This window comes from Xenopus tropicalis, chromosome 1, assembly GCF_000004195.4.
Source record: "Xenopus tropicalis strain Nigerian chromosome 1, UCB_Xtro_10.0, whole genome shotgun sequence".
Classification (NCBI taxonomy): domain Eukaryota; kingdom Metazoa; phylum Chordata; class Amphibia; order Anura; family Pipidae; genus Xenopus; species Xenopus tropicalis.
The window spans coordinates 138,588,138-138,615,920 of NC_030677.2; the positions used below are offsets into that span (position 1 = coordinate 138,588,138).

General features: G+C 36.9%; 1 protein-coding gene and 1 long non-coding RNA gene across 3 annotated transcripts in view; one reads left to right on the forward strand and one right to left on the reverse strand.

Moving 5' to 3' along the window:
* Positions 1-7,826: 7,826 nt before the first annotated feature.
* Positions 7,827-27,783, reverse strand: part of auh (AU RNA binding protein/enoyl-CoA hydratase) — a 152,853-nt gene continuing 132,896 nt past the window's right edge. The window contains 4 exon segments of the mRNA NM_001126065.1: positions 7,827-8,452; positions 21,074-21,121; positions 22,592-22,642; positions 26,400-26,587. Coding sequence (NP_001119537.1) covers positions 8,375-8,452; positions 21,074-21,121; positions 22,592-22,642; positions 26,400-26,587 — 365 coding nt within the window. The 3' untranslated portion in view covers positions 7,827-8,374.
* On the forward strand, positions 9,672-13,845 carry LOC116406630. 2 transcript variants are annotated; one of them, XR_004219716.1, is made up of 3 exons: positions 9,672-12,452; positions 12,836-12,889; positions 13,301-13,845. It is a non-coding gene; the product is annotated as an uncharacterized LOC116406630 (long non-coding RNA). The 2 variants fall into 2 exon arrangements; XR_004219715.1 differs by having other exon boundaries at positions 9,672-12,889.

Sequence of the window (27,783 nt, forward strand, 5' to 3'; positions counted from 1 at the left end):
ATTCTTAATATATCTGCACTGTGCTCTGCCCAATCCTTGTTTTGTTACTGTGCCCAGCTGGGGTTCAGCACCAGTGATGCTACTTGTACGAGCTGCACACAGAATATTAAAAGACTATTTACTTCAAAAGGGAAAGGGTCCCATGAATATTCTGAAAATGATGCTTTGTTGTGTCATCACTTAATTAAAGATTTAGTGATGAGCAAAAGTACCGGAAAAAAAAAAATGTGAAAAATGTTTTCAATAGGAAGGCAAAATGATATTGTTGGAAAAGTTCCTTTCCACTAGGCACCTATGTTGCGGATTTCTTCCAGACACAGTACCAGGACTGCTCCTTAGATAGACAGAGGCAGCAGGGCTATGATCCTACTGGTTGATGTGGTAGACAAAGAGCAAATAATAATGATATCTGTGTTGTTTCAACATTTTCCAGTACATAAGACAAAACAGAATACATCACAAAATTCTAGAGCAAATTTGCAACGCAAGCAAAACTGCATTTTTCTACAGCAATATTGTACCAACCAAAATGGTTTTATAATAATATAATTATATATATATATACATACACAACTAAGGGGCACATTTACAAAAGCACGAACGCTCGATCGGTCATGCGAACGCTCCGAGTGTATTTTCGCCGATTTTTTCGGGCGTCCGCACGACTTTTTCGTACGGCGCACGACTTTTTCGGACGTTTGCACGAAATAATCGGAAAGGTTTTACCGCTGTTTACAATTGTTTGGTACAAAAATTTTGTGACTTTCAGATCGCTAATACGATATTATCGTGACTAATACGATTTTTTCGTTAGGATTTTCGTGATATTTGCGATCTTACGAAATTTTTGTTCCCAATACGATTTTTTCCCATTCGTGATTCGGATTCGTGGATTAGTAAATGTGCCCCTAAGTGTTAGCATAGAAGATTTATCACTTTCATATTTTATGTTTTTCCCAGACTTTTGGGGACCTGTTTCTGTAAGAAGAAGCGTTTCACTGTTTTTTTTTTCAGGTGGAAAAAAAAGAAACTACTGGGGTAAGGCAGAATAGAAGAATCATTTGTCATGCTGCTTTTGCATTATGGAACTAACAAGTTTCTGGGTGAAAGGTTAGAAGTAAGAACAAAAACAAAAGAAAAAACAGTTGCCACTTCCAGTCATTCTGCTTGATCCCAAAATAAAAAAGAAGAAATGTATCTTTTGGGGAAGTGGGTTAAATATTCCAAGATGTGTCAGTTGGTGCCCTGGTGCCTAATCTCAGTTTAGTGCAGCTGCAGAAGTAACTTAAGATGCAAATCATTTTTGCAATAAAGAAATGGTTATAATTGGAAAATTAATATAATATTTCAGAAACACGAAATGCCAAATACATAGTTACATAAAAAAAAGACCAGAGATCATCCCTTCAATGTGAACACCCTTCCAAGTGAACACAGCACAGAAGCAATAAAGCAGTGGTTCCCAAACTGTAAGGCTTGCCACCCTAGGGGGGCCCAGACTGAAGGCCAGATAAGGCGAGATTTGGAAAGGTTCATGTTTATTTACTCTCCTATATACTCAGTGAATATTAAATGTTAAGTGAGAGCTGATTTTTTTTTACACTAAATAAAAGCAAAATTTAGCAACCTGGCCTTTTGGCCAAAGGACGGACCTAAAAAATAACTAGTAGGTATTAGATGGAGCATCCAAGCTTTCCCCTACAAAAACGATAATGAAACATTACAACATGCAGGGCACAGTTAATTTGCAGTACTCAGTCATCTCCAGCGTCCTGCACCTGCTTTATAAATTAATCTACAAAATAGGCATATAGGAAATGTACTAATGTCTTTACTAATGTATTTACTAATGCACCCAAAGCTCTTTGCACAGGATGAAAAATCCAGTACCAGGTGCCCTGTTGGCAACCTTGAGAATAACACCCGCCATAGAGGAAGGGGTAGCTCTTTGAGCTCCATTCTAGGAGGGCAGAAGCAACTTTGGAAGCAACCAGCACAACAAGGTGCAAAGTTACAAAAACAGAGTGCTTTGTATCAGTATTTGCACTCCGTCCCCAGACTCCAGGTTAGTAAATAACTCCAGCTGTCCTCTCCTTACATGAACATTATTATTAATGCCAATCTTATCTGACCCTGATGCTGCTAAGCCTCTGGCCCCAAAAACAAGAGTAGGCACAAAAATTCCTATGCACATGCAAGCAAGCAGAGGTATAAAAGAGAAGTAAGATACTGTAAAAAATGTACCCATCTTTATTCCAAATTGAGTGGTATAAGCGTGTTGTTGCTGATTAGTTGAGGTTCTTGCTAAGAAATATGATTGCATTCAATCAATGGTGTTAATGCTCTTCTCTCTTCCTTATATGTCATAGAAATTATCATAAAATTATTTTGCTCTAAAAATCATTACCTAATTTCTTAGATTTTTAGTATTAAGTGCTGTTATCATATCTACCACTTAGGGGCTGATTTACTAATCCACGAATCCGAATGGGAAAAATTCGGATTGGAAAACGAACATTTTGCGACTTTTTCGTAGCCGTTACGACTTGCGCGAATTGTTGCGACTTTTTCATAGCCATTACAAATTTCGTGAATTGTCGCGACTTTTTCATAGCCATTATGACTTTCGTGAATTGTCGCGACTTTTTCATAGCCATTACAAATTCCGTGAATTGTCGCGACTTTTTCATCGCCATTATGACTTTCGTGAATTGTCGCGACTTTTTCATAGCCATTACGACTTTCACGAATTGTTGCGACTTTGTCGTATTGACATAGTAACATAGTAACATAGTAAGTTGGGTTGAAAAAAGACATACGTCCATCAAGTTCAACCATAATGCCTATACCTAACCTGCCTAACTACAAGTTGATCCAGAGGAAGGCAAAAAACCCCATCTGAAACCTCTCTATTTTGCCTCAGAGGGGAAAAAATTCCTTCCTGACTCCAAGATGGCAATCGGACCAGTCCCTGGATCAACTTGTACTAAGAGCTATCTCCCATAACCGTGTATTCCCTCACTTGCTAAGAATCCATCCAGCCCCTTCTTAAAGCTATATAATGTATCAGCCAGTACGACTGATTCGGGGAGGGAATTCCACAACTTCACAGCTCTCACTGTAAAAAATCCTTTCCGAATATTTAAATGGAACCTCCCTTCTTCTAAACGGAGTGGGTGCCCTCGTGTCCGTTGGAAGGACCTACTGGTAAATAAAACATTAGAGAGGTCATTATATGATCCCCTTATATATTTATACATAATTATCATGTCACCTCTTAAGCGCCTCTTCTCCAGTGTAAACAGACCCAACTTGGCCAGTCTTTCTTCATAACTGAGACTTTCCATACCCTTTACCAGCTTAGTGCTCGAAAAAGTCGCAAAATACCGATCATTACGGAAAAAACGCATTCGGACGCTTTTCGGACGTTCGTGGAATAGTAAATGTGCCCCTAAGAGTGACTGAAGTAAGCACAAGTCACATGGCTAAGGGCACATGGGAAACTAAGAATATGACTCTCATTTGTTTGAGCATATATAAAAATATATTCAAACTGGCCAACTACGTCATAGTCATCCCCGATCTGGCCAGTCCTACACTCACTTTCATCTGACTCATTAAAGCGGACCTGTCACCCTAAGAAATAAGTCCAAATTATTTTCTATATTGTTAGTTGAGCAAAATAAACTTTACTTACTCTATATAAATAATATAAATCTTGTTTCCTTCCGTCTTGGAATTACTCAATCAAAGCAAGCAGGCAGCTGCCATTTTGTGGGCACTGTTATGAAGACAAGCTTTGTAGCATGCCAAAATCTTCTTTATGTGATAGAATGGGGGACCTGATGCCCAGGCCCATACACTGGCTACACAGTTAGATAAGGAGGAGGGAAGGGAGAAGTGAGATGTGCAGTGACATCTAGGAAGTGCTGAATGGAAAGCTAAAGTTACTGTCTGCCCCGCCTCTATGCCTTAGGCATAGAGGCGGGGCAAGCAATATATGATTGACAGCTGTGATTTTTAAATGCCTTTATAATGGGTTTGGATGTGTTAATATAAAAATGAATTTGGGTTTCATGTTTAATTTGAACAGGACTTTTATTATACAGATTTTCATGTCTGGGTGACAGGTCCACTTTAAGAATTTTACTTCTTCTTTATACATTTTACACAAGGACAAAGTTTTACCTGCAACTTTCTTTCAAAGTTAAAACTCCCAAATGGTTGCCCTTTTATCACTGGCCACCACTGGGATCACCTGACCGTAGCCTTGAGTGGAGTCTATTCAGCTTTTGAATAAATAAGGAATTACCAAAGCTTCAAATATGCTTCAATTTGTTACCTAGAGTATACAATTCAGTGATTAATATTATTACTAACCATAATGGAACTCTAATAACAGGGCTTTACAGCATTGAAAAGACATGCATCTTTGTGCTGTAGATTCTACTTGTCACTGAAAGATGGTGTTTTAATTCTGAACCCTGTAATGTCCTCTTGAATTAGAATGGCACACTAGCAGTGTTTACTATTCTCCTATTATCATTCCTGATTGGCTGCAGTTAAGAATTAGTTTAACAGGTATAATAATTTCCAAATCTATGATTTTGAAAAGGGTTCCTGAAACATGACATTTTGCTGCAGAATCTAGCTTACTGCAGGTGAATGCATGCTGTACATTTACAGTGTCTCTGTTGGTCCCTGGCCTCACTGTTATAACTATATGATATAGGCTTTCTGTTATATTTACTTTAATGTTTCTTGTGATGGGGTCTATTTTCAAACTGTGACCATCTGATCACCAGGCTTTCCTGTGTAAAAAGCACATATTTATCAAGTTGTGCATTGATTTTCGACACAAATTTTTTGCATGTAAAATTCTAGTATAAAAATTAGAAACTGCTTAAAATATTGCAAAAACAGCAGTTATCCATCCATGGGTGATTCTGAGGCCCTGCCCGCCGTGAGGTTTGTCCTTCAATGCTGCCCCCCTTACTCCCCATGCCTGACAATAGGAGCTTTGGCACATGTCGAGGGGAGCACTTGCACTCTCTGTACTAGAAAAGACAAAATTCGAATTAAAAAAAAAAATCAAATTTCGTCTCTTAAAGGCTTTCTCCTGCTGTCTGTGCCCATAAGGTGCGCCCCCCTTATACCTTTTGCCAATGCTACACTAATTAAGTAAACAATAAAGGTGAAAATGCTAACTTTTTTTATATCAAAACTTATTTTTCAATCTAAATTATGTTGGAACTGTTACAAAATGCCATTTTACAAATCCAGGAACTATAATACCAGATGCCAGTATTTCTTCTGTTAATAGTAAGCATAGCAGAATAAGACCTGCGGCAGCAATTACGACACTGAATAACAAATAAGGGATGCTGCTGAAATGCTAGCACTCAGCTTTCATCAAGCAGTATCATCACATAAAGCAGAGGAGGGGTAACATGTAAACAGGGACATGCCTATGCCAACATTATAAAGTGCCTGTTAACTTTCATTATGCCATTGCTGCTTACAGAAAAGGCCTCTTGATACTGCAATGTCATGCTCCGTGTAGCATTCTGTATACATCAAGCATGGAACCCTTAACACACAACAATGAAAATCCTGAATACAAATTTAGATTTCTCAAAGAGTTGTTCATGAACAAATTAAGCAACATAACAATCATAAATAAATATTTGTTCTTTGAACAAAATCTGGAAAAAATTTTCTCAGTCATCCATTAATAAGCAAAGCTTTATAGCACAAAATAACTTTCATAATAAAACTGTGCTAAACAATGCAATGCATTTCTGCTGTGTATTGAACAGAAAACTTCATTAGTATCAACTGCTATTGATCACCCAGCCCTTTCCCTGCCTCCTACATTTACATTCACTTCAATTACATTATTATTTTTAATAACATATATTTATAAAGTGCAAGTGAATTCTGCAGCATTGTAGTGGATAATGTACCCTCTATCGTAAAATATAAGAACTTGTGCTTTTGTAGGGTCATAGAGCTCCCCAGTAACTTATAATAATAAGTCACTGTGGAGCTCTATGGACCCTACAAAAGCACAAGTTGACTCTTAATATCATCATATTTTACAGTAGGGGGTAAGTTATTCATTATGCAAGTATGGGATCCGTTATCCAGAATGCTTGGGACCTGGGGTTTTCCGGATAAGGGGTCTTTCTGTAATTTGGATCTCCATCTTTAAGTCTGCTAAAAAAAAATATTTAAACAGTAATTAAACCCAGTAGGATTGTTTTGGCTCCAATAAGGAGTAATTATATCTTAGTTGGGATCAAGTACAACATACTGTTTTATTATTACAAAGAAAAAGGAAAATTTTAATTATTTTATTAAAATGGAGTCTATGGGAGATGGCCTTTCTGTATCGATTATAATTAACAACAACAATAAGCCTTACTTACAAGAATAATTGACAGGATATTTATGGCTCTTATGTATTATATGGATATAATAGATGGGTGTATACATCAAACATACACTGCCTACAAAAGCCTTTACTGAAGTGCTCAACCCTCTGATACAGAGTTGCATATTTATTAGAAATACGAGTTTGTGAATTTTCAAGCTTCCTCTTAATTTGAAAAAACTCAAAATTACACTTATTAAAAAAAAAACCTTGAATCTTGAAAACCTAATTGATTTAAAATGTGTAAAACCTTGAACACAGCAAAATCTCATTCTGCTCATAATTTTTCAATGGGCCAACTATAAAAATTTTTGAAAATTTGTTTTTCAAGCTTAATGAATCTCAATAATTTAAGTTTAAAAAATTCTAATTGGTTTGTGAGTTTTAGCACAAAAACTCTATATATCTGCCTGTTAGCATTGGTACATTTAAAAAACAAATGTATTGGTTGGTGATGTAAAAGGGCAGGCTGGTGATGTGAGAGGGACAATGATTAAGGTGGATCAGATGTAGGGTGTAGTGTATAGATGGGATTGGCTGTGATAGGAGTGGGGCTCAAAGGCAGATAAGGGGGTCTATCAATGGGAACAACAAGGAAACCTTACTATTTTGGCAATTACATACCAATCTATTGACCCAAGGATAAAACAAACCATTGTCCCTCTACAAATTACTACTACTACAAAGATAAAATAAAAAACTTAGAAGAGCAACAAACCAAAAATTGTGCACATAGAGGCAACAAAAAGTGGCAAACAAGATATCTTCACTGACTGAAGGGCTGTGTAGCCTCTCATTTACTTGATTTGTTTCATTGTTTCACTATTTTCACAGGTTTTACTGGTTTTTAAACAATGCTTGGCTTTTTTGTATTGGGGGCAAAGAGAACTAGAAAAGCTTGAGTGACTAAGCCGGAACGGAGATTTGTACATGTAAAAGAACGGGGAGAGGAAGGTGAAGTCAGAGGAAAACCAGCCATTAGTGCAAGGGCACACATAACGGATTGTCTGTTTTCCTCCCAAGGCATTTTTTATAGAGGCGGAGGAAAGCCAATCTGCTCATATGTGCACACCCTCATAGTTCCATTGACAGGTCTGGTGTACTACAATTTGTGCTCTTTGTAGCTCAGGCCAATGCCCAGTCTGTCAATGGTGCTACGGGGGTGTGCACATATGAGCAGATTGGCTTTCCTTCCCCTTTATAAAAACTGCCTGTGGATTAAGGCAGACAATCTGCTATGTGTGTCCTTGACCTTAGGAATATTTTTTACAAGGCAGTGCAATTTGTAAAAACAGTTGCAAAGCTGTGGTTGTAAAATTGCCATTTACTGATTATTTAAGCAAACAATGACTGCAATACCAAATAAACACAGACATCACATTCCTAAACATGTGTTTATTATTTTTATTGAAGTTATTGAATGTGTATTTACAGACAACGACTTACTGTAATTGAGCCCATTTGGCGCACATAATCAGTTAATAAAATGTATAATTGCTATCTATGGCTTTTTTAACATCACTTTGAATTTCTGTGTGCATCACATCTTGTAAAATACACATCTAAAGCAAAGAAAGATAGACAAACAACAAAAACATCACACAAAGATCTTTTCATTTGCATCCCAGGCATATGGAACTGAGTTGGTCACATTTCAAGTTGAAAAGAGCAGGCTTATGAAAATGCGACCTTGCATGTCACTACAGGCACCTTGATACTGTATGAGAATGATTTAAATTCATACATATGTCATATATATACATGTATGGGCGCATTCCAAATGGTCAAATATCTTCATTGTTTACTTTGATATCCATGGTTGTGAAATTCCACTTACTGAGGCAGCATGTAGGTAAAAGGTCCCAAAAACATGTTTGTGTTTTGCGTTTCTCCTTTTTTTTTTAATCAAACTCATATGAAAGGTATTGGAACATTCCCTTACTCGCCCTTGTAACGAGGAGGTCTTTTTTCTTTAAATGCTAGCAGACCTTCAATTCTATCCTTCGTTGGAATAATCTGAGCACAGAAATAAAACAGAAAGATTATTAAGAGCACAGCAAAAAAACATGGCAAGGAAACAACTACATTCACATGTACGCTGACTAAGGTGGTTATAGTTTTGCAACAATATCTTAGGACAGTAGGCTGACTACATGCCAAAGACTTACTCATAAATGTCTGGGGATTGTTGGATGAAGCAGATTTAGATGGAAGGTAAAAAAAATACAACAGAATGCTGTTAAAAAGTCTGAGTCATTAAAGCCCTAAATGGAATAATGTGTACAGCTTCTTTCCCAGAGTCTGTAGAAAGAACATGACAATAAAATGAACTTTCCCACAATCCCCCACCCCAAAAAACACCTTATATTCTATACCAGTGCTGTCCAACTGGTGGTCCCTGGGCCCCCTCTGTGTGGCCCCCTCTGTGTGCCCCCCCCCCCCCGGCTGCTGTGACTGCTTATTCTTTGTGTAAGCTTTAAATGGTATCAGTCCTAAGATTAACTGCCCCCCCCCCTGTATTGTCAACACCTCAGATTTAGACTGTAAACCCCTGTATTGTTTAAACATGTAATTACCAGTACTGTTCACACTTTTTAGTACCTGCATTGTTCACCCCGTGCATTGTTCACAAGCTCAGACTGTAAGCCCCCACATTGTTAAATTGTTAACCTGTTTACACCTAAGACAGACTAGGAGCAGTGCCAACATTGTCTCACTGTATGTACTGCACACACAGGCAGCATAGGGAAGGCAGAGTATGGAACGCAGGAAAGGTAGGACAGGCAGAGTATGGAACGCAGGCAGGGTAGGGTAGGCAGAGTATGCCACACACAGACAGCATAGGGCAGGCAGAGTATGGCACACACAGACAGCATAGGGCAGGCAGAGTATGGCACACACAGGCAGAGTATGGCACACACAGGCAGAATAGGGCAGGCAGAGTATGGCACACAGACAGCATAGGGCAGGCAGAGTATGGCACACACAGACAGCATAGGGCAGGCAGAGTATGGCACACACACAGGCAGAATAGGGCAGGAAAAGTATGGCACACACAGGCAGCATAGGGCAGGCAGAGTATGGCACACACAGGCAGCATAGAGCAGGCAAAGTATGGCACACACAGGCAGCATAGGGCAGGAAGAGTATGGCCCACACAGGCAGCATAGGGCAGGCAGAGTATGGCACACACAGGCAGCATAGGGCAGGCAGAGTATGGCACACACAGGCAGCATAGGGCAAGCAGAATATGGCACACACAGGCAGCATAGGGCAGGCAGAGTATGGCACACAGGCAGCATATGGCATATCTGATACACTGAATTCTGTACCATCCTACTACCCAAATAAAATTAAGTTATTAAAAATAATGCCTTGTTAAAATAGGATAAAATATATTCTCTTCTTGAATTTTCCTACACTACACATGTATTATAAAAAATAAATGTGCCCCCTGTTGAAATGAGGATATTAGACATCACTTACAAAGCCTACAGCTTTGTCTCAGAACCAAAATGCGTGCTTTCGCTTTTTTCAGCCAATCACTGATCTGTGTAACTGAGCTCAGGCCGACGCTGTGCCAATCAAGGTACACACGGAAGCAGATCCACTTCTCTCCACCAGAGTACAAAACACAGGCAGAGAGAAAAGGAGCGTATGCCCTGTGTGCCCTCAGCCCAAGTATTGGAAAACTTATTAACAGTATTAACAGTATTAATATCGAACAATATTAATTTGACAAACAATATTCTAGTATAGAACAAACAATTCCTGTTTGAATGAGTTGCTCCAGCACACCTAGAGGGTGATCATACTGTAGAACACAGAAAACTAGTGTAGAACACTAGAATGATTTGGCTGTAACCCCCAGTTACACCATTGCCAGCGTTGTCGCCCCACACTAACACGGTATCCTGAGCTGCACTGACAATAGTGCAAAGTGATGATGAGTTAAGTACTCCTAGGTACGAAACGCGTAAGGCTAATTGTTTGTTTTTTATGGATTAAATAAAAAATGACTTTTTTATGAACACTACTAGCTGCCTCCTATGACTTTTTGACATATTTTTGGATACCAGAAGTGCCTGCCTCCTGTTGTTTCCTTTGTATACTCCTGTGTGGCTCCCTAAGCTGAAGGTCTGGGGCATGAGCACCTGGACCCACCTATCCTGGGGGTAAGACTCTACATATGCACTACAAATTGCTATTCCTGTGAAAAAATTGATATATTTGGCAATAGAGCAAAGTACAAAGTCCCAGAGCAGGGGCCTGACCCAACAGCAATTATATACAGTATAATAGCATATATCCAGACCCTTGGCAGCCACACAACAGCAGGGTAATAGCTTAGGCAAATGTTATATACTGAGACACCCAAGAAATATGTAAATTGAAACAACAAATAGAGAGTCTGTGCCTGTCTTCCCCCCCCCCCATGTTGATCAACAAGTGAGAGGAACCTGGTAGCGCAAATTCACCTGTGACATGCGGCTCATGTTTCAGGCCAACAAAGAAATGTAATATATAGGTTGAAAACAACAGCAGCCCACACTGATGTGTGAGTCTGTATCATATTTCTTTTTAACCCTTTCTTTGTCGTACTTAGGGCAGATTATGGTTACACCTGTGTTTCCTTACACTCTACAATAAGCCTTTGCTTCTACCCTCTCTTTAATACACGAGGGGTTAAATGGCATGATTGGCAGAGCTAGTACTCCTACTACAGAACCCCAGGTAAACACTACACTGTCAGAAAAGTTTCAGCGAGCCTGTATCTTTGGGGGCCCATGGAGAGAAACCGGCTAAAGCACAGTATTTAGGTCTAGTTTTTTTCCAGGCCCCAGTGTTCAGTCACCCCCTTCTATCTCTAGCTCTGTTGCTGGATTTAGCTTTAATTGTCCGGCGGCAAACTGCCTCCCTAAAGCTGCTGGCCTAGGCAAAGCCATCGGCTGCCTATATAGCAAAAACAGCCTTAAGGAATCCATGGGATGCTGAGTCAAGATGGCGGTGGCGCATTCCCAAGGAATAACAGGGTTATGTAATAAAAGGCACTTTGCCCAGGAGCAGTAACCCATAGCAACAAATCAGTAGGTAGAATTTACTGCTGGGTTACTTTTACAAATGTAGTTCAGTTTACTCCATATGTGGTTAAGTATCATTGCTGGACGTGAAACTTCTTTAAAGTGGACTTTTCAATCCATTTAATAATTATTCCAATTCCTCTTCCATCATGTTAAGTTAAGCACTTTATTGCTAAAGTCAGCAATATAACAAGCCGGCGCCAGGCCCCCTGCGAAAAGGACCCAAACACACAACCACTTTTACTCAGCACAGCAACCCATATACCACCTGCACGCCCATAGCCCAACCCCCCCCCCCCTTCCCTGTGTGCAAGTAAGGGTGCAGCTAGTGAGAGAGCATCAAAAAAATCACACACATAAAAAAAGTAATGTGGTAGCCATATTTTTGCTATTTTGTGAGACAAATTCGCTCATCACTAGTGCAACATGCAACATTAATACAATCCAACCCATTGGCCATACCCTCAGAAAAAAATACATGGAAAGTAAGCATGTGGTTTTTATTAAAATGTCAACAATATATGTTCTGTTATATAAAATGTTCCATTTTAGTTGTACATGCACACATGTTATGAAAACAGTAATGGCAAACTAATATATTGCAAGGTATAAAGTTACGTAAGGACATAATTAACAGGTTTTTATAGTACTTTTTGCAACAGTAATTACTTTGTTATAATATGTATCAATGTATTTTTATTGTTAGCCAATATAGGTATAATTTCTACAATACTCTTGTATTTGTGTTTTTTCTTATTATTTTTGACACTGGCTAACACGGTACTACAGTTTTTTGTTATAGCAGCAAATAAGAATGAATCTGTTGTCGATGTCATCCTCAAACAAATTGACAGTATTGAGAAGACAATTTTGAAAATAATTATACTTATTGGGGTATTCCTTGCTGCAACCATAGCGGTTGGAGTCTTGATAATGTAAGTAATATTGCTTTTTTTTCTTGGTGGGGAAGAAAGGTGGAAACCTAACATGCTTTAGAATATAGATTGGAGGCCAACAAAAGTGTATGGACGCTAAATATTTGAGCAAGAGCCAATGCAATCATGTTTGAGCCTTTAATATATCCTTATATATGGCGGTTAGTGATGTCGTCCCACTTCTTTCCTTGGAATCAGTGTCTGGCCGTGTGCCTTTATGGTCACGGAACTCCTAGGAGACTTCTAACATGCTAACATTTTACACATAGAGGTTATAGTTTTTCATACATGCATATGTGTTTTTTTTTCACAAAAATGTATATAATTAAACTGCTATAAAAATCTTGCAGCCATTTTCTAATTTGTTTCCTCTTTTTCTGCAGTATTATGTTTAGGAAAAAAAGCAACAACGGTGATGAAGAAAATCCATCAAAAGGGTAAATAAGCATTTATAACATTCTTTTATTTGCACTACACTTTTTGAACCCAGGGTATTTTCATTTACCAGGGATACATATCAATAAATAGTTGCATAAATTACAGAAAGGGGCTCATTTATTATTTCCGCTAGACCAAGTACAGAGTGCTAACTGGCAGGGCACTTAGTGCCCATAAGCAGCGCGCTTGCATGGGGCAAGGTGCAAAGTGTAAGAAATGGGTGCTCTTTTGCATGTGCTTTGTTTTTCATCTTTGCTTTGCCCCTTAAATAAATTAGCCCTATGTTGTGTTAGCTTTTTATAAGATTATATAACTATATCATGTTTTTGGGGTAAGATGTTATTATGGCAATCATTCAACACCAAATTTAAGGAGCTTTAACAATCTCCTTACTTATTTTGTATGTGCAGGAAAGATGAAGATGATGAGAGCTCATCTGGTGAATCAGAATAGAGTTCAGAATCTTCTTCATCGTAAAAGAATACAAGTGACTACGCACCATGAGATGATGAGGGAGGTGAGGAAGGGCATGTAAAATTAGAATTCAGAAGCTTCACTGGAGACAAAACAGTAACTTAAACAAATAACTTCTAATCTGAAAGAAGAAGTTTTCAGTCCTGTGATTGCTCTGATTTGTCATGTGACAAGGAGAAGAAGAGACAGAATAGCTAATCAAATTAGATAATAAGATCCTACAAAATTAAGAGTAAATGTTATCTGGTGAGAAGATATGAGGAATCATGCAATGAGGAGGAAGTTTGATTTGATCATGTGAAAGAGTAATCATATACCCATATGAAGGGGTATCATTAGATGATGAGGGAAGGAAGGAGGGTGAAGTATATATTGAGAACAAAAAGAATTTAGAAGCATTAAAGATGCATTAAAGAGCTAAGTTTTTCTTCTAATTTGTATCAATTCTCATAAAATATTTTCAATAAATGTTTAATAGTAATATTAAGGTATGTTTTATTTCCTATTTTTACATTTAATTTGTACATTACATTTGATTTGTAAGCAGCAGTACAGCTATGGAACCTGTTATTTAAAAACCTTGGGACCTTGATTTGATTAAAATGGAGATGGCCTTTATGTAATTCACAGCTTTCTGGAGAATGGTTCCCATACCCCTATTATAATATCCATGTTGATAGAACACAGCAACATTGCACACACATTTTTTATTTTGTTTGGATTAGCCATTCCAATGAACCTGAAGTATTTTGTTAAGGAGTAAAATATCCAATATTATTGGTACTGCTTTTATGAATCACTATTCTCGGTGCACCCAGTTTGCCACATTGCTATATATTTACTATAGATATATTGGTTACCAGGGTACTTATGGGGAAAAGAAGGTCATATAAATGTGCGAATATGCCAGGCCAACTGCAGCAACATGCCTACAGAAGCCATTAAATTCTGTTAGTTATTACTGGTCAATTGAATAATTTATCAAAACTGAAAATTAATTCTACACAGAACTGCTTAACAAATATAAGTGCCTTCATTTTAAAGGAGAAGAAAAGGTAAAAACTAAGTAAGCTTTATCAGAAAGGTCTATGTAAATACAGCCATAAGCAATCACAGGAACGCTGCACTTTTGTCTTTCAAAAGGTACAGAATTCCTTGTCCGTTTGTTTTCCCGTGCCAGAGACACGCAGATCTCTCCTCTCCTGCTCCCCCCTCCCTCAAGAATGCTAAGAACTCACTCCCCCTCCTTAGGAATGTGGATCTGAGCCAATCAGCAGGAAATTTCCTCATAGTCTTACTAAATGAGCATGTACACCGGTCTTGGTGCAGGAGCAAGGCATTATGGGAACTTTCTTTACATAGCTCAGAGTTTTTTTTCTATGAGGCTTCTGATCATGCATGAGATATATGCAGAGACTTAAGGGCACTATTGAGAGAACTGAGGCTATGCCTGCAGCTTGAGATTAACTCTTTATTAGCCTTTCCTTCTCCTTTAATGTATCATCTTCCATCAAGGCCATTGTTTCCACCATAATAAATAGACTTGACAACTGGAAAGAATCTACAAAAGCTCTGATATCTATCATTAAATGGTGGGTACAGTGGCCAGGTGGCACAATATCGGCGCAATCCATCAAGTATTTTGCCACAATGCAGCATGTCATCCAGCATTCTAGTATCATTACAAAAATTGCATGCAATGCAATTGCATTCCCCTAGTGGAAATACATTTTTTCATGATTTATTATGACACAAAAAACAACAAATTGAAAGAAAAAATATGCCGAGATCATGTAAAAGTCAATGCCAGATGTCCCTTTCATAACTAGAAGATTTTTCTTTGCTTTGTAGTTTTAAAGGTTTTAGTGTGTTTTTGATGCTAAAATTTGTATGGCAATTTGTATGCAACAATTAAAAAAAAAAGTAATTTTCTTATTATTTTTCTTATGCGTCTTTTTTAATTTATGCTTTTTTAGTTTGCATTTTTCATTCATAGAAATTAGTTTATTTGTGGTTTCAAACCACGAAAAAAACAAAATGGGCCTCCCTGTGAAACAAAATCATTATATAGCCTTCATATCATGTGATCCATTTAACCCCTATAATGCCAGTATACTGAACTGTGGAATATACTGGCATTATGGGGGTTAAATGGATCCCATGATTGCATCACATGTAATAAAAGGGTATAAAATGATTTTGTTTCTACAAGTGTGTATTGCACCTAAGGAAGGGGGGTGTTTCCTGGAAGCTTATCGTACCCTTCTGGCACTTATTGATAGGCAGTTATGGGTTCTAAAGAACATATTTAAGCAGAAAGTGACTCCATCCATCATTAAAACTATTTTTACTTAAAGAGAGACAGCACTCTCTACATAGCAAAATAATGTACAAATTCATTGACAGGGTTTTTAGAAAACATTAACAGGGTTCTGTGTAATAAATACTAAATAAGTAAAAATCACAAAAGTAGAAATTAAACCATTCACTGTCTGTTGGCTACATTTTAACAGCTTAAATAGACTAAAAGTAAATAACCCCCTCTCACCCCCAGTCTTACATTATCAATACCTTGGACTGAAAAGATATTTGTTTCAATCCTATTGCATAGTGCCAATAGGGAGAGAATAGATTTTCTAGATGTGCAATTAATGGCAGTGGGCAAGGAGATCCATACCACGATTATTCAGAAGCCATGTAGTGGCAACATGCTCCTTCATGTGTTCTTCATGTCATCCAAAGAGCCTGATAGAGGGGATACCTGTTGGTCAGTTCTTGAGGTTACGCAGGAACTGCTCAACAGTAAAAACCTTCTGTGATCAGGCCGGAAATATGGGCAGGAGATTTATGGAACAAGGTTATAAACACCAGGTGGTAGAGAGCCCTGAATGCGGAGAAAAAGGAGCTGCTATTCCAGGTAGGTGAGAAAACAAATGGGCAGATAAAATTCCATTCATCACTAGATATAGTAAACAATACTACAAGATCTTCAGCATTCTTAAAAGATATTTGCCTATATTACATGCAGATAATGATTTCTTTAGTATATGGAATCGGAATTATTGCTATTCCTAAGCAAGCTCATACACTTAAGGATTTAGTGTCATCAAGTTTGTTTACTGATTTGGCAAATAAAACTGTGGAAATTTTCTTCATATTTCTGGAAATTATAAGTGTGGTAGTCGTAGGTGTGTAACTTGCCAACATACCAAAATCACCTGTTACAAACAAGATTTTTAAGATCAGAGATTCTATTAATTGTAATACTTCTACAGTCATCTACTTAGTTACTTGTATGCAATATGTGGGTTGTACTAATAGATCACTGAAGGAAAAGATAAGGGAACATCTAAGTCAGATAAAAATTCCCTTAGCAACTCAGAAAAGCAATATAACACTATGCAACAGGAGTAACACAAATTTCTTTTCAGTCCAAGGTATTGAGAGAGGGGGTGATTTACTTAGTCTTTTAGAAAGGAGGGAAGTTTATTGGATTATTTATTTACACATGCGTTTACCCTTGGGTCTTAATTATGAGTTTGATGTTATATGCTTTACTTGAGAGTAAAATCTGTCTTCTTCTTCTTTAATTCTAATTTTGATTCTAATTTAAACTTTTTGTATAAACTCTATTTCTATGTGAGAGTAAAATATGTCCTCCTTCCTTTTCTCTCTACTGTAAAAAAAATAAAAATAAAATCCTAACCCATTGTAAAAGTTTTGAATAATGTATGATTTGAATGCCACTTGCATAATGGGGCTATATGTATTTTTAACAGCTATTTGCAATGATACTGTAAGGCATAGTATAATTATGTCTTCTTGAAAAAAATCTGAAAGTATGTTTGATTAAATGGTCTTGCCATTTTATTATTTGATTACTGCTGTTAAAATGTAGCCAACGGACAGTGAATGGTTTAATTTCTACTTTTGTGATTTTTACTTATTTAGTATGTATTATACAGAACCCTGTTAATGTTTTGAAAAAACCCTGTCAATGAATTTGTAAATGTAGAGAGTGGTGTCTCTCTTTAACGATAGGTGGGGTCACTTTCTGCTTAAATATATGCTCTAGAACCCATGGGGTCAGAACTGCCTATGACTAAGTACGAAACGCGTAAGGCGGCATTTTGAGGGGTTTGTATATTTTGAATACGGAGTTTTGAATAAAAATGTGATCATTTTTTTCTTTGAATTTTTGTGTGAAGTTTGGGATACATTTGGACTTGTTGTTTGGTTTACCCTTCTGGGAGCTGTGCCACTTGTTTTGGCTCTTTTTGACTGGCCATTGAGGATCCCTCTTTTTTATATAGTGCAAATCCTGGAAGCTTGTGCCAAGTTTCTGCTGAAATAAATTATAACCTGTTCTATTCTCTAAAGTATAAGTCCACCCACTGTGGTGTGGACACACAGTATATACATGGATATACTTATATTATCAGACTGTCAGGTTTAACCTTAGAAGAAGATAGGTACAGCACCATGGTGAGGTTTGAAGTATTTATAGGGCTACAGCACCCCTTTGCTTGTATAGAAGGCTTATAAGAAGGATTGTGTAAAACATTTTATTGAAACCATATTCACCTTTCTCTATGTGTGAGTCTATATTCCACTATGTAATAGGCACCCTAGGCAATCCGGTCGGCCACCTCCCCTCCACCCCCCCCCCCACCCCACGCACATGTGCAGTTCCGTCAAGCAGTGGGAAGTGGGGGGGGAGGAAGTCATTGCCCCCACCATGTAATGACAACCGGCGGGGGCAAGAGAAGGGAGAGCAGACTAGGGGTAGGCAGGAGAGGTTCCTGTCTGGCACCCCCCCCAATCTTTGCGCCCTAGACAGGTGCCTCTTCTGCCTACCCCTAGTTCCGGCCCTGCTGTTTTCCTTATGTTAGCTCTGAACTTAAATTCTGCCTGGTTTAGGCAACATGTATTTTCTTTTAACTATATCTGCAATTGCCCCCCGTTACTATCTATGTGATTTACAATTGAAGGGTGTTTCACATAAGTGAGGGTGGGGAGTGTGGCATCTAAAATAGCAGCCCCTATTAAAAATGAGAGACAGACCCATAACTGCCAAAAATGTTTGTGGTATTTCTCTGCTACAGTCCTATACCTCCAAGTCCAGGAGTTGATGTACATGCAGGGTGCTCCCTTTTCAGTATATAAATAGTTGATTTGTGTCAACTGTTCCTTTGAAACACTACTTCCATTTCCATGTTGGACTTTTTAATTTAGAAGAAAACCCATTACGGCTCGTTTAATAATGTTTGGAAGGATGCAAAGTTAACAAAACAAGCAACCGTGTTCTCAACATTTCCGTGCCCACCATGAGCACCTTTGGGTGATGGTTCATGGCAAGGACTTGTGATATTCAGATAAATACAGTGCTGCCTGCGTTGGGCTTTGGAAGGCATTAAGGCATCCCTATCCTGGCCTCTACCCACCCCCTAACTTTTGAGTCAATCAGACACACAAGTTAGGAAGCATCAGATGTGAGGTGCAAAATGCAACATTACTCCAGATGCAAGTGCCCTAAGGCCTAATTTTGCACCACTAAGTGCTCTAGAAATTGCATCTGGGCACTGCAAAATTACACCAGTGACCCGTGTGGTGTCCTACTTATTGTACCAATGTTGCCAATTAGATTTTACATATTTTCAATTCTCATTAGCCAGGGCACCACTGGGATTTCAACACGCTGAGCGTCCAGCAATTCCCTGGTTCCCTGATAACACAAGTCAAGTCCGGAATACCCTTGGTCCTGAGCATTCTGGATAACGGGTTCTATACCTGTACTAGCTGCCCACACTTCTGTTCAGAAGTGTTAGTACTGTTTTGTTATTACAGGGAAAATTCTAAAATTCTAAATTATTTGATTAAAATGGAGTCTATGGGAGCCTATGGGAGATGGGCTTTCCGTAATTCGGAGCTTTCTGGATAACGGGTTTCCAGATAAGGGATCCCATACCTGTACTCATAATCGCTTAGTCTAATATTACATTACGTTTAAAGCTCAGAAACAACTAGGTGTAACAATATATAAATTTCAGGTCTATAGCATCTGTTCTAAAATAATCAATGCAGGGAAATTTGTAAATACCATATTGTAATCACAAACAGATCTGTCAATAACGCACTATGTCTGGTAGTCTTGTGACAAAATGACAAACAGGAGAGAGTATCTAAAATACCATTAACTTTAAAAAAAAAAAAATGCACATATTTGAGATCTGTAAACAACATGAATGCATATGGTTTGAGGAAAGAATTGAATGTTCAGATGATTGCGCTGTACTTTAGGAAAACTAATTTTAGAATACTTGCATAAACACCATTTGCTGATTTTTCTGTAGGAGGTTTTACATTATAAAAAAACAATAATTCTTTCCATGCAAGAGATAAACAAACAACAAAACAAAACAATTAAGCACGCCTCTGCAAGTAATCAAATCTGCACTATAAGTCTGTTAAATATATCCAATAGTATCAGTGAGAGAAGTTTTTATAGCCTTGAATAGAATTTACCTGTAAATATTTCTTAGTTTTGTATATTGTTACTGGGCTAAAATGAACTCAGCAATGAATATCAATTTTTCTTGCTACCACAACACAAGTTATTATTTAGATCCCAGGAACCCTTTATTTATAAAACTATCTTAGCGGGAGAAGGTAAAGGTCTAACATTTTTACATTGGTTATAGATGGAAAGGTCTGATTACTTGCTCCAGATAATTGTTGCCTTCGTGTTTGTCAAATCAAGATGCTCAGTCTGTTTGGCTTTTCATCTTGATTGAATCATATAGGAGGCCATGCAAACCAATCATAGTTTCAAAGTCAGATAAATAGTTTGGGTTAAAAAAAAGACAACAGTCTATTTAAGATCAAACCCTCCAAAATGACCCCCACTGGATTCAAACCATAGAAATCAGACTGCCAGTAAAAGATTAGTGATGCCCTGCTGGCTCCAGTATAAGGCTTTTCAATTCACACATTTAATTTAAAGACTAATACATCATAAGAATCAACTGATTGGCTAAAGTTTCCCATATAGTATATAAAATGCCATCAATCTAGTTGTGAAACTCAATGATTTTTGGGGGTACACTACACCTTATACTTAAAGGAGAAGGAAAGGCTAAGTCACTTGGGGGTGCCAAAATGTTAGGCACCCCCAAGTGACTTAGATCGCTTACCTTTTACCCCAGGCTGGTGCCCCTGTACGGAGAGAACAGCACCAGCCCGGGGTAGCAGCGATCGTTTCCTCCTTCCTGTTCGCGCGTGCGCATGCGCAGTAGAGTGAAAAGCCGAACTTAAACAAGAAAGTCCGCTTTTCACTCTACTGCGCATGCGCCGGCCCACGGATTTCGCCGGCAGAAGAAAAAGGAAGGAGGAAGCGCTTCCTACAGGTACCCTGGGCTGGTGCTGTTTTCTCCTAACAGGGGCACCAGCCCAGGGTACAAGGTAAGTGATTAAAGTCACTTGGGGGTGCCTAACATTTGGCACCCCAAAGTGACTTAGCCTTTCCTTCTCCTTTAACTGTACACACAATATTAGACATTTCATACTATGTAATTTATATGGGAATATCACAAGAAAAATGACAGTAAACACACCAGTATCAACATGACACAGAAATGATCATGTTAGCCAAAATATTTCTTACATTACAGGGAATACGTAATACAAATAAACAAGTTGGGGGTGCATACCTGAGCATAGCAAGCTTCTTCTATTGCTAAACCAGTTGCCAAGTCCACCTGCAGAAATCAGTCATTGAACAGTTATATCATTGCATCATTTAAAAACTCTTCCAAAGATATTTTAGTAACATACTTTGCTGTATATTGTCCCAATTAAAACTGTATAAAGGCATCAATATTACATGTAAACAGGTATGGGACCTGTTATCCAGAATGCTTGGGACCTGGAGTTTTCCAAAAAAGGGGTATTTCTATAATTTGGATCTCCATACTTTAAGGGGCCCATTTATTAATTCTTATATTTTTTTTCCATAATTCATGTTTTTCTTGTTTTAAAAACAAGATTTTTTTGTAATAAAAAAACCCATGAATTTTTCACCATTTATTATGTGTCAAAACCAAGAAAAGCGTGATTCTAAAAGCCGTCAGAGTGATGTAGAAGTCAATGAGAACTGTCCTAGGCAAACTGTACCAATATAATATTCTTTTTTTTCTTTTGTAAGCACACAAAACTTCTTATGAAAAGAAAAATTTGAGTTTTTCATGTTCTTTTTGTTTCCGTTCCACAATTGTATTAATTTGTGCTTTTTATATTCAGATCTTTTAATAAATGACTAGACATTCGTGGTTTTAGTGGAAATGAATTTAATTGTGGTATCAAAAAAACTTTAAAACCACTAAAATCAGAATGTTGAAATATGTGCCTCTATATATATGTATATTGATATAAGTTTACAACTAAATCAAATAAACATTAAATAAACCCAATAGGATTGTTTTGCCTCCATTAAGGATTCATTTTAACTCAGTTAGGCACAGTTATGGTACCTATTATCCAGAATGCTCGGGACCTGGGGCTTTCCAGATAAGAAATCTTTCTGTAATTTGGATCTCTGTGGTTTAAGTCTACTAAATAATTATTTAAACATTAATTAAACCCAATAGGATTGTTTTACCTTTATAAGAATTAATTATATCTTAGTTTGGATCAAGTACAAGATAATGTTTTATTATTAGAGAGAAAAAGGAAAACATTTTTAAAAATTAGAATTATTTGCTTATAATGGAGTCTATGGGAGATGGCCTTTCTGTAATTCGGAGCTTTCTGGATAACGGGTTTCCGGATAATGGATCCTATACCTTTACAAGGTACTGTTTTATATATATATATCAGAAGAAAAAGAAAGATTAGTGGTCTAAGACTAACAGGAAAAAATTGAAAGAGAAAAGTTAAAAAATGGAAAGAAAAAGTCATAAAGTAACTAAGTAAAAAAACAGAAGAGAAAGGACAAAAGAGAAGTAAGAAGAATAGGAACAGTAAATAAAGGGTCTATAAATGGGGATAAAAAGAGAAAGGTCAGCAGAGAAGAGATTAGAAGAATAAGCAGAATGGGAAGAGACCAAAGTGAGAGATGGGAACACTGCATAAGGTACAGGGGTAGGGTGAGTGGGAACAGATGTAGGAAATAGTGCACACAATGAAAAATAACAGTTAATGGAATCAAAATAGTGCAATAAAACACTTACTTCTATGCCTTGGTTAATTGCTAATTTAGCCATTCGCAGTGCAATAGGTCCCTAGGAAATAAAAATGAACATGAAATGAAGTAGGAAGTAACAGGACATATAAAATCTTCCAATAAGTGACCAGCACAGCCAAGCAAGCTTGCAAACAAATAAGCATACATTTATTTAGAATCTGGCCACGTTTATAGAGGCTTATGTTAGAAAAGCAGTGCACATACCTAAATACATTTTCATTGCCACATATATTTCTGCAAAGGGATGTGCTTTAATATACGTTATAGTTTCTAGAAATGTGGACAAATTTATATCAGTGCAAAAAAAAAATAGACATTTCAATGCATATGTAAGTCCACTTAGGGCAGAAGCACAGGGGGAGATTGGTTGCCCACGATAAATCTTCACTATTGCGGGCAACTAATCTCCCCAACATGCCATCCAACCGGCAAGAATGTAAATCGCTGGTGGGATGGCATGTCGGGGATAAGTTTAAGTGTGCTGGCTACTTACTAAAATACACTGATATTCTGAAAGGCATCCTTATACTGGAATAATATTTCCATTGCTCCATGTGAAGTGTAATAAGCAGTTTTGCTGCTTGATGGGTGGGTAAAACTCTATGGTCACATTGCATAACTGAAAAAATATATCACACAGGCATTAATGCAACAATGAAAATATATCAAAGGGCTTGCGCTAATGTTTGAATTGGGATTATTTGCATATTTTCATCTGTTCAAATTTTATGACATTTATTAACATAACTGTCGGGAATATTTTCCTGCCAGTCAATAAAACATTTAAAAAAGAATGGCCTATTTACATTTCCTCCTTCGTCAATATCATCAGGCAAAAGAAACCAAACTGCATTGTTCAAAAAGAAAAATAAATATATAAAAAAAAAAAAAAAAAAAAAAAAAAATATATATATATATATATAAATAAATATGTATAGTGCATTTTTGTAGCATATAAGATAAGTCAATGCACTTAATTATTTAAATTCTTTAATGCGCTTAATTAAGTAATGATTGTACTTGGCAGAAGGTCTAGAGACCTGAGGGCAAAACTACATACTTATGTAGATGAACATATTCAAGTTTGTTGCTTCATTGAAGGTTATATAATTCTCTTGGCTCTTTGAGCTGTTTCATCTTGAATGAGAAATATTAATGAATCCTTATTTTAACCCTTTGAGAGACAAAATTATTCAAGGTTGGTCACACTATGACTAATACAAGTGTGAATATTTACTAAAAAAAATGGCAAGGAAAATTCGCTCCGAGAAAAGTTGCAGTGTTATTCATAAGGGGAGGCTTCAATGGGACGTTTGTGCAGACATGCCAATTTAACCATGAACACCATGTAAGTGCATTTTTAACCTGATTTTTATTATTAAAGAAGGTATTTTACACTACTGCATGCTGTATATGTCCTACAGTTTGTACTTGACAGAGGGCTTCACTGCAAAATAATGTTTTTATATGCAAGCTGTTAAAGTTAATGTTTGTACAATGGTGATCTTTATCTACTTGGAGGGGGTCTATCCTGTGGTGTCTACATACATCCCAGCTGGAACACAGTAAGTGGTGGTGTCTAATTAAAAAAGTATTACACTATGGGTCAGATTTACTAAAACTCTATAATTTTTCATTTTTTATTTCCAAATCCGATAAAACGCCTTTTCCTGAATCTAGCATTTACCTAAAAAAAAAGTTGGATGGAAAAGTCACACAAAACAGATGGAAAAGTCACAAAAACTCGACTTTTTCAAATTGTCACACGAAAATCTAGATTTTATTGAACTGTCACTGAGACAATTCAAAAAAGTTAGGATTTTTGGACAGAAGAAAGCACTTCAAGAAAAGGTAAAGACCTTTGACTTCTATGTGAACTCAATAAGTGTAATCTGCCAAATTGTTAAATTCTGAGTTTTAGCTGTTTAGACACATAGTAAGTCTTGGAAAAGTCACAGAAAAAAAATCGTATCGAGTTTAAAACTAAAAATCGATGGTTTTCTCTTCCCTGGAGCCTTTGTGCGCTGGCTCTTATTTTAGGTATTGTAAAATGGAAAGTTGACAGCTCTGTTTCCATGTTTGTTACTGTAATGGTGCACTTTTGATCCCATTACTTCAATAAGCTTCAGTAGGTCAACTGATAATAACTAAAGTAATATACTGTTATCACTACCAGTATTAAGCCTGGTGCATATACTTTAAAAACGGATGCAACACTACATAAAGATATAATTCATTTTACACCACATTGTTGATGTTTGTTTTTGACCTAACATTAACTGAACACTTTTAGAAATAACATATGAAATATTTACACAGAAACTCATATGTTGCATATTAAAGGAAAACTATACCCCCAAAATGAATTTTTAAACAACAGATAGTTTATATCATATTAAGCCTATTAAACGATCTTCCAAAACTGGAATATATATGTAAGTAAATACTGTCCATTTACATGTTTTCCCTTGAGCCACCATTTAGTGATGGGCTCTGTGCTGCCTCAATGATCACCTGACAGGAAATAATGCAGCTCTGACTGTAACAGGAAGAACATGAGAATAAAAGAAAGAACTTTGCCCATTAATTGGCTGATGTAACCTAACGTATGTGTGCCTTTAGTTTGTTTGTGTGCACCATGAATTATATGGTCCCAGGGCTTGACTCTTAGTACTTAAAATGGCAATTTTCTATGTAGAAGTACCCAGTGGCACATACTATTAAAAAAAGCATATTTTCATGAAAATGGTTTATTTAGATAAAGCACAGTTTTATATATGACTTGTTTTATGCAATATATTTTTAGAGAGACCTACACTGTTCAGGGTACATTTTTCCTTTATATGAGTCATTGCATATTGACTACTGCTATGTCATCCACTTAAAATTTAATTTTAGGCAACACTGATTAGTTACAGGCTTGTACTAAGTAGCAAATGCACAGAAATTACTAGCATTTTAAGTCAAAAGTTGAGAGAAGATGGGGGAAAGAGCTGCCTATATCTTTATTGCTTTAGAGATGTATTAAATGTTTTGTTTTTTTATTTTACTTTTGCAAGTGGAACTTAATCTCACAGTAAAACACAATAAAAATTACAACTACAGAGAATAAAAATTGTGACATTATACACAAGTTGACATTAAAAAGATTTATATACAGTGAATAAAGCTCTACCAACATAATAACTGCTCCCTAGGATCTATTCTATGACTGTTATAGTTGGAGAGACTTACCTCACAATTTAGAGCAGATATCTATTTAACAAGGTAAATGCTTTTTATACAGAGTACACGGAACATCAAGGTCTGCCCAGGAAGGTCAAACCTGACACGTCCATCACATCAGTTATACAGTTCAGCGGTTATATGCTTTCCAGTTTAAGGAAGCTGTGCCTGCTGCAAATCAAAAACTGCACCTCAGTGCCAAAGTTTAGCGATAATACAGAGATGTATAACTATTCATTGTTCTGTGGTGCATAATGTCTGAAGTAATATTCCTCTGAAAAGGGTTATGGATTGTTGCTCCTATTCTATTACATACTCTTTTTTATATACCCCACATGCAAACATCCAAAGCTTTATTTTTCTTACATATTTAACTGCTACCCTGCAATATTTATTAAACTGTCATATGGGAAGCAGTTTTACAAAAGTACAATGTTTTTAATCCCTATATTGAGCTCAGTAATTCTCATCTTTCTCTATTTTATTGGATTCCTAGAAAAGCTGAGTCTTTCTTTGTCTCTTACCAGTTTCTTTGAAATCAGTATGGTATAAATAGAAATATATCATACCTGAGGCGTGAATTCACGTGCTAGTGCAACAGCTCTTTTAAAAGCTGCATCACCAGCATCATTCTGTTCCACCACGTGACTGACCAATCCCAAAGACTTTGCTTCATTTCCATCCAGTACACGAGCAGAGAAGATAAGCTCTTTCGCTAAAGCCACTCCAACTGCACGTGGTAGTCTCTGTGTTCCTCCTGTAAAAGAGGGTGATAAAAACAAAAATATTAATTTTACTGAATTTTTAAAGATCATATCCAATTAGTAGAAATATATACTTGAGCCTAAAAGAGACAGATGAGATATAAGAAAATGGCATCAATAATCACAGTATTTTCTCATACAATCCTATTCCCATACATGATTACATTATATTTGTTAAACTTCTTATAATTGGTTAGGGAGAGCAGCCAGCAACCAGAAAATCCCAGGTTCAAACCCCAGCAGAGCATTATAACAATAGAGAACAGATATTTTGGGACAGGTGAATTATTTTGTAGCAAACCTACAAAGATAGTAGGTTTCATAGTATCAACAGGCAATGAGGTTGTGGAATGCCTTTGTAACTATGTACCATTAGTAATCAAAACCAAGAGAACCATTTTCCCTCTCTCAAGTGTCCATGTACTAGCATGCCATCCCTCCATCTTTTCCCATACAACCATTATTTGATAATTGCAGGAAAGGGGCTTATTGTTCCATACCAAAGGTTTTCCTTAGACTTCTATATAAAAACTGGAGATGGAGAAGGAAAGAGACCCAATCTTTCCACTCAGGAATACCCATAATTATATAAATGGAGTGCTTTCTAAGTGACTCCCAAAACATATTATACAGTATTATGAAAAAGGAAGGCTCTTAGCATGATTCTGTAAACCTTGACTGTAAATGAGATATTATACTGTATAAAAAAGGCACCTTCAATTTAGTGATTGATTTAATCTGAATTAATATTTAACTAGGTTTAAATACACATCATTCCATTTCTATTTTTCATTAATCTGATAATGAAAACCGAATATTCATCATAATGATTCTCCTTGGCATTACAGAGAATGATTTTGGCATAACATATGCTATAATTTTCTCAAGATTTCAAGACCATTTCCCTTGTTTTTGTTTCACAGCATTCTATGCTCCTTCCTGTACATACTTAACCCTCCTGTAAGAGTTCTGGAATGCAAGAGAATTCATAATTAAGTTAGAGCCTTTTGAAGATTTGGTTGCAAGCACCTGTTTCAACATGTATCAGACATTAATAGAATAAGTTGAAATTTCCCTCTAGCTGGAAGGAAATTTTAGACGTCCCTTTGGCTTGAGATTAAATGAACCCATCCTTCAAAATCAAGCAAAAAAAGAAAATGTAAAAAACAGTTTGCAAAAAACACTGAAT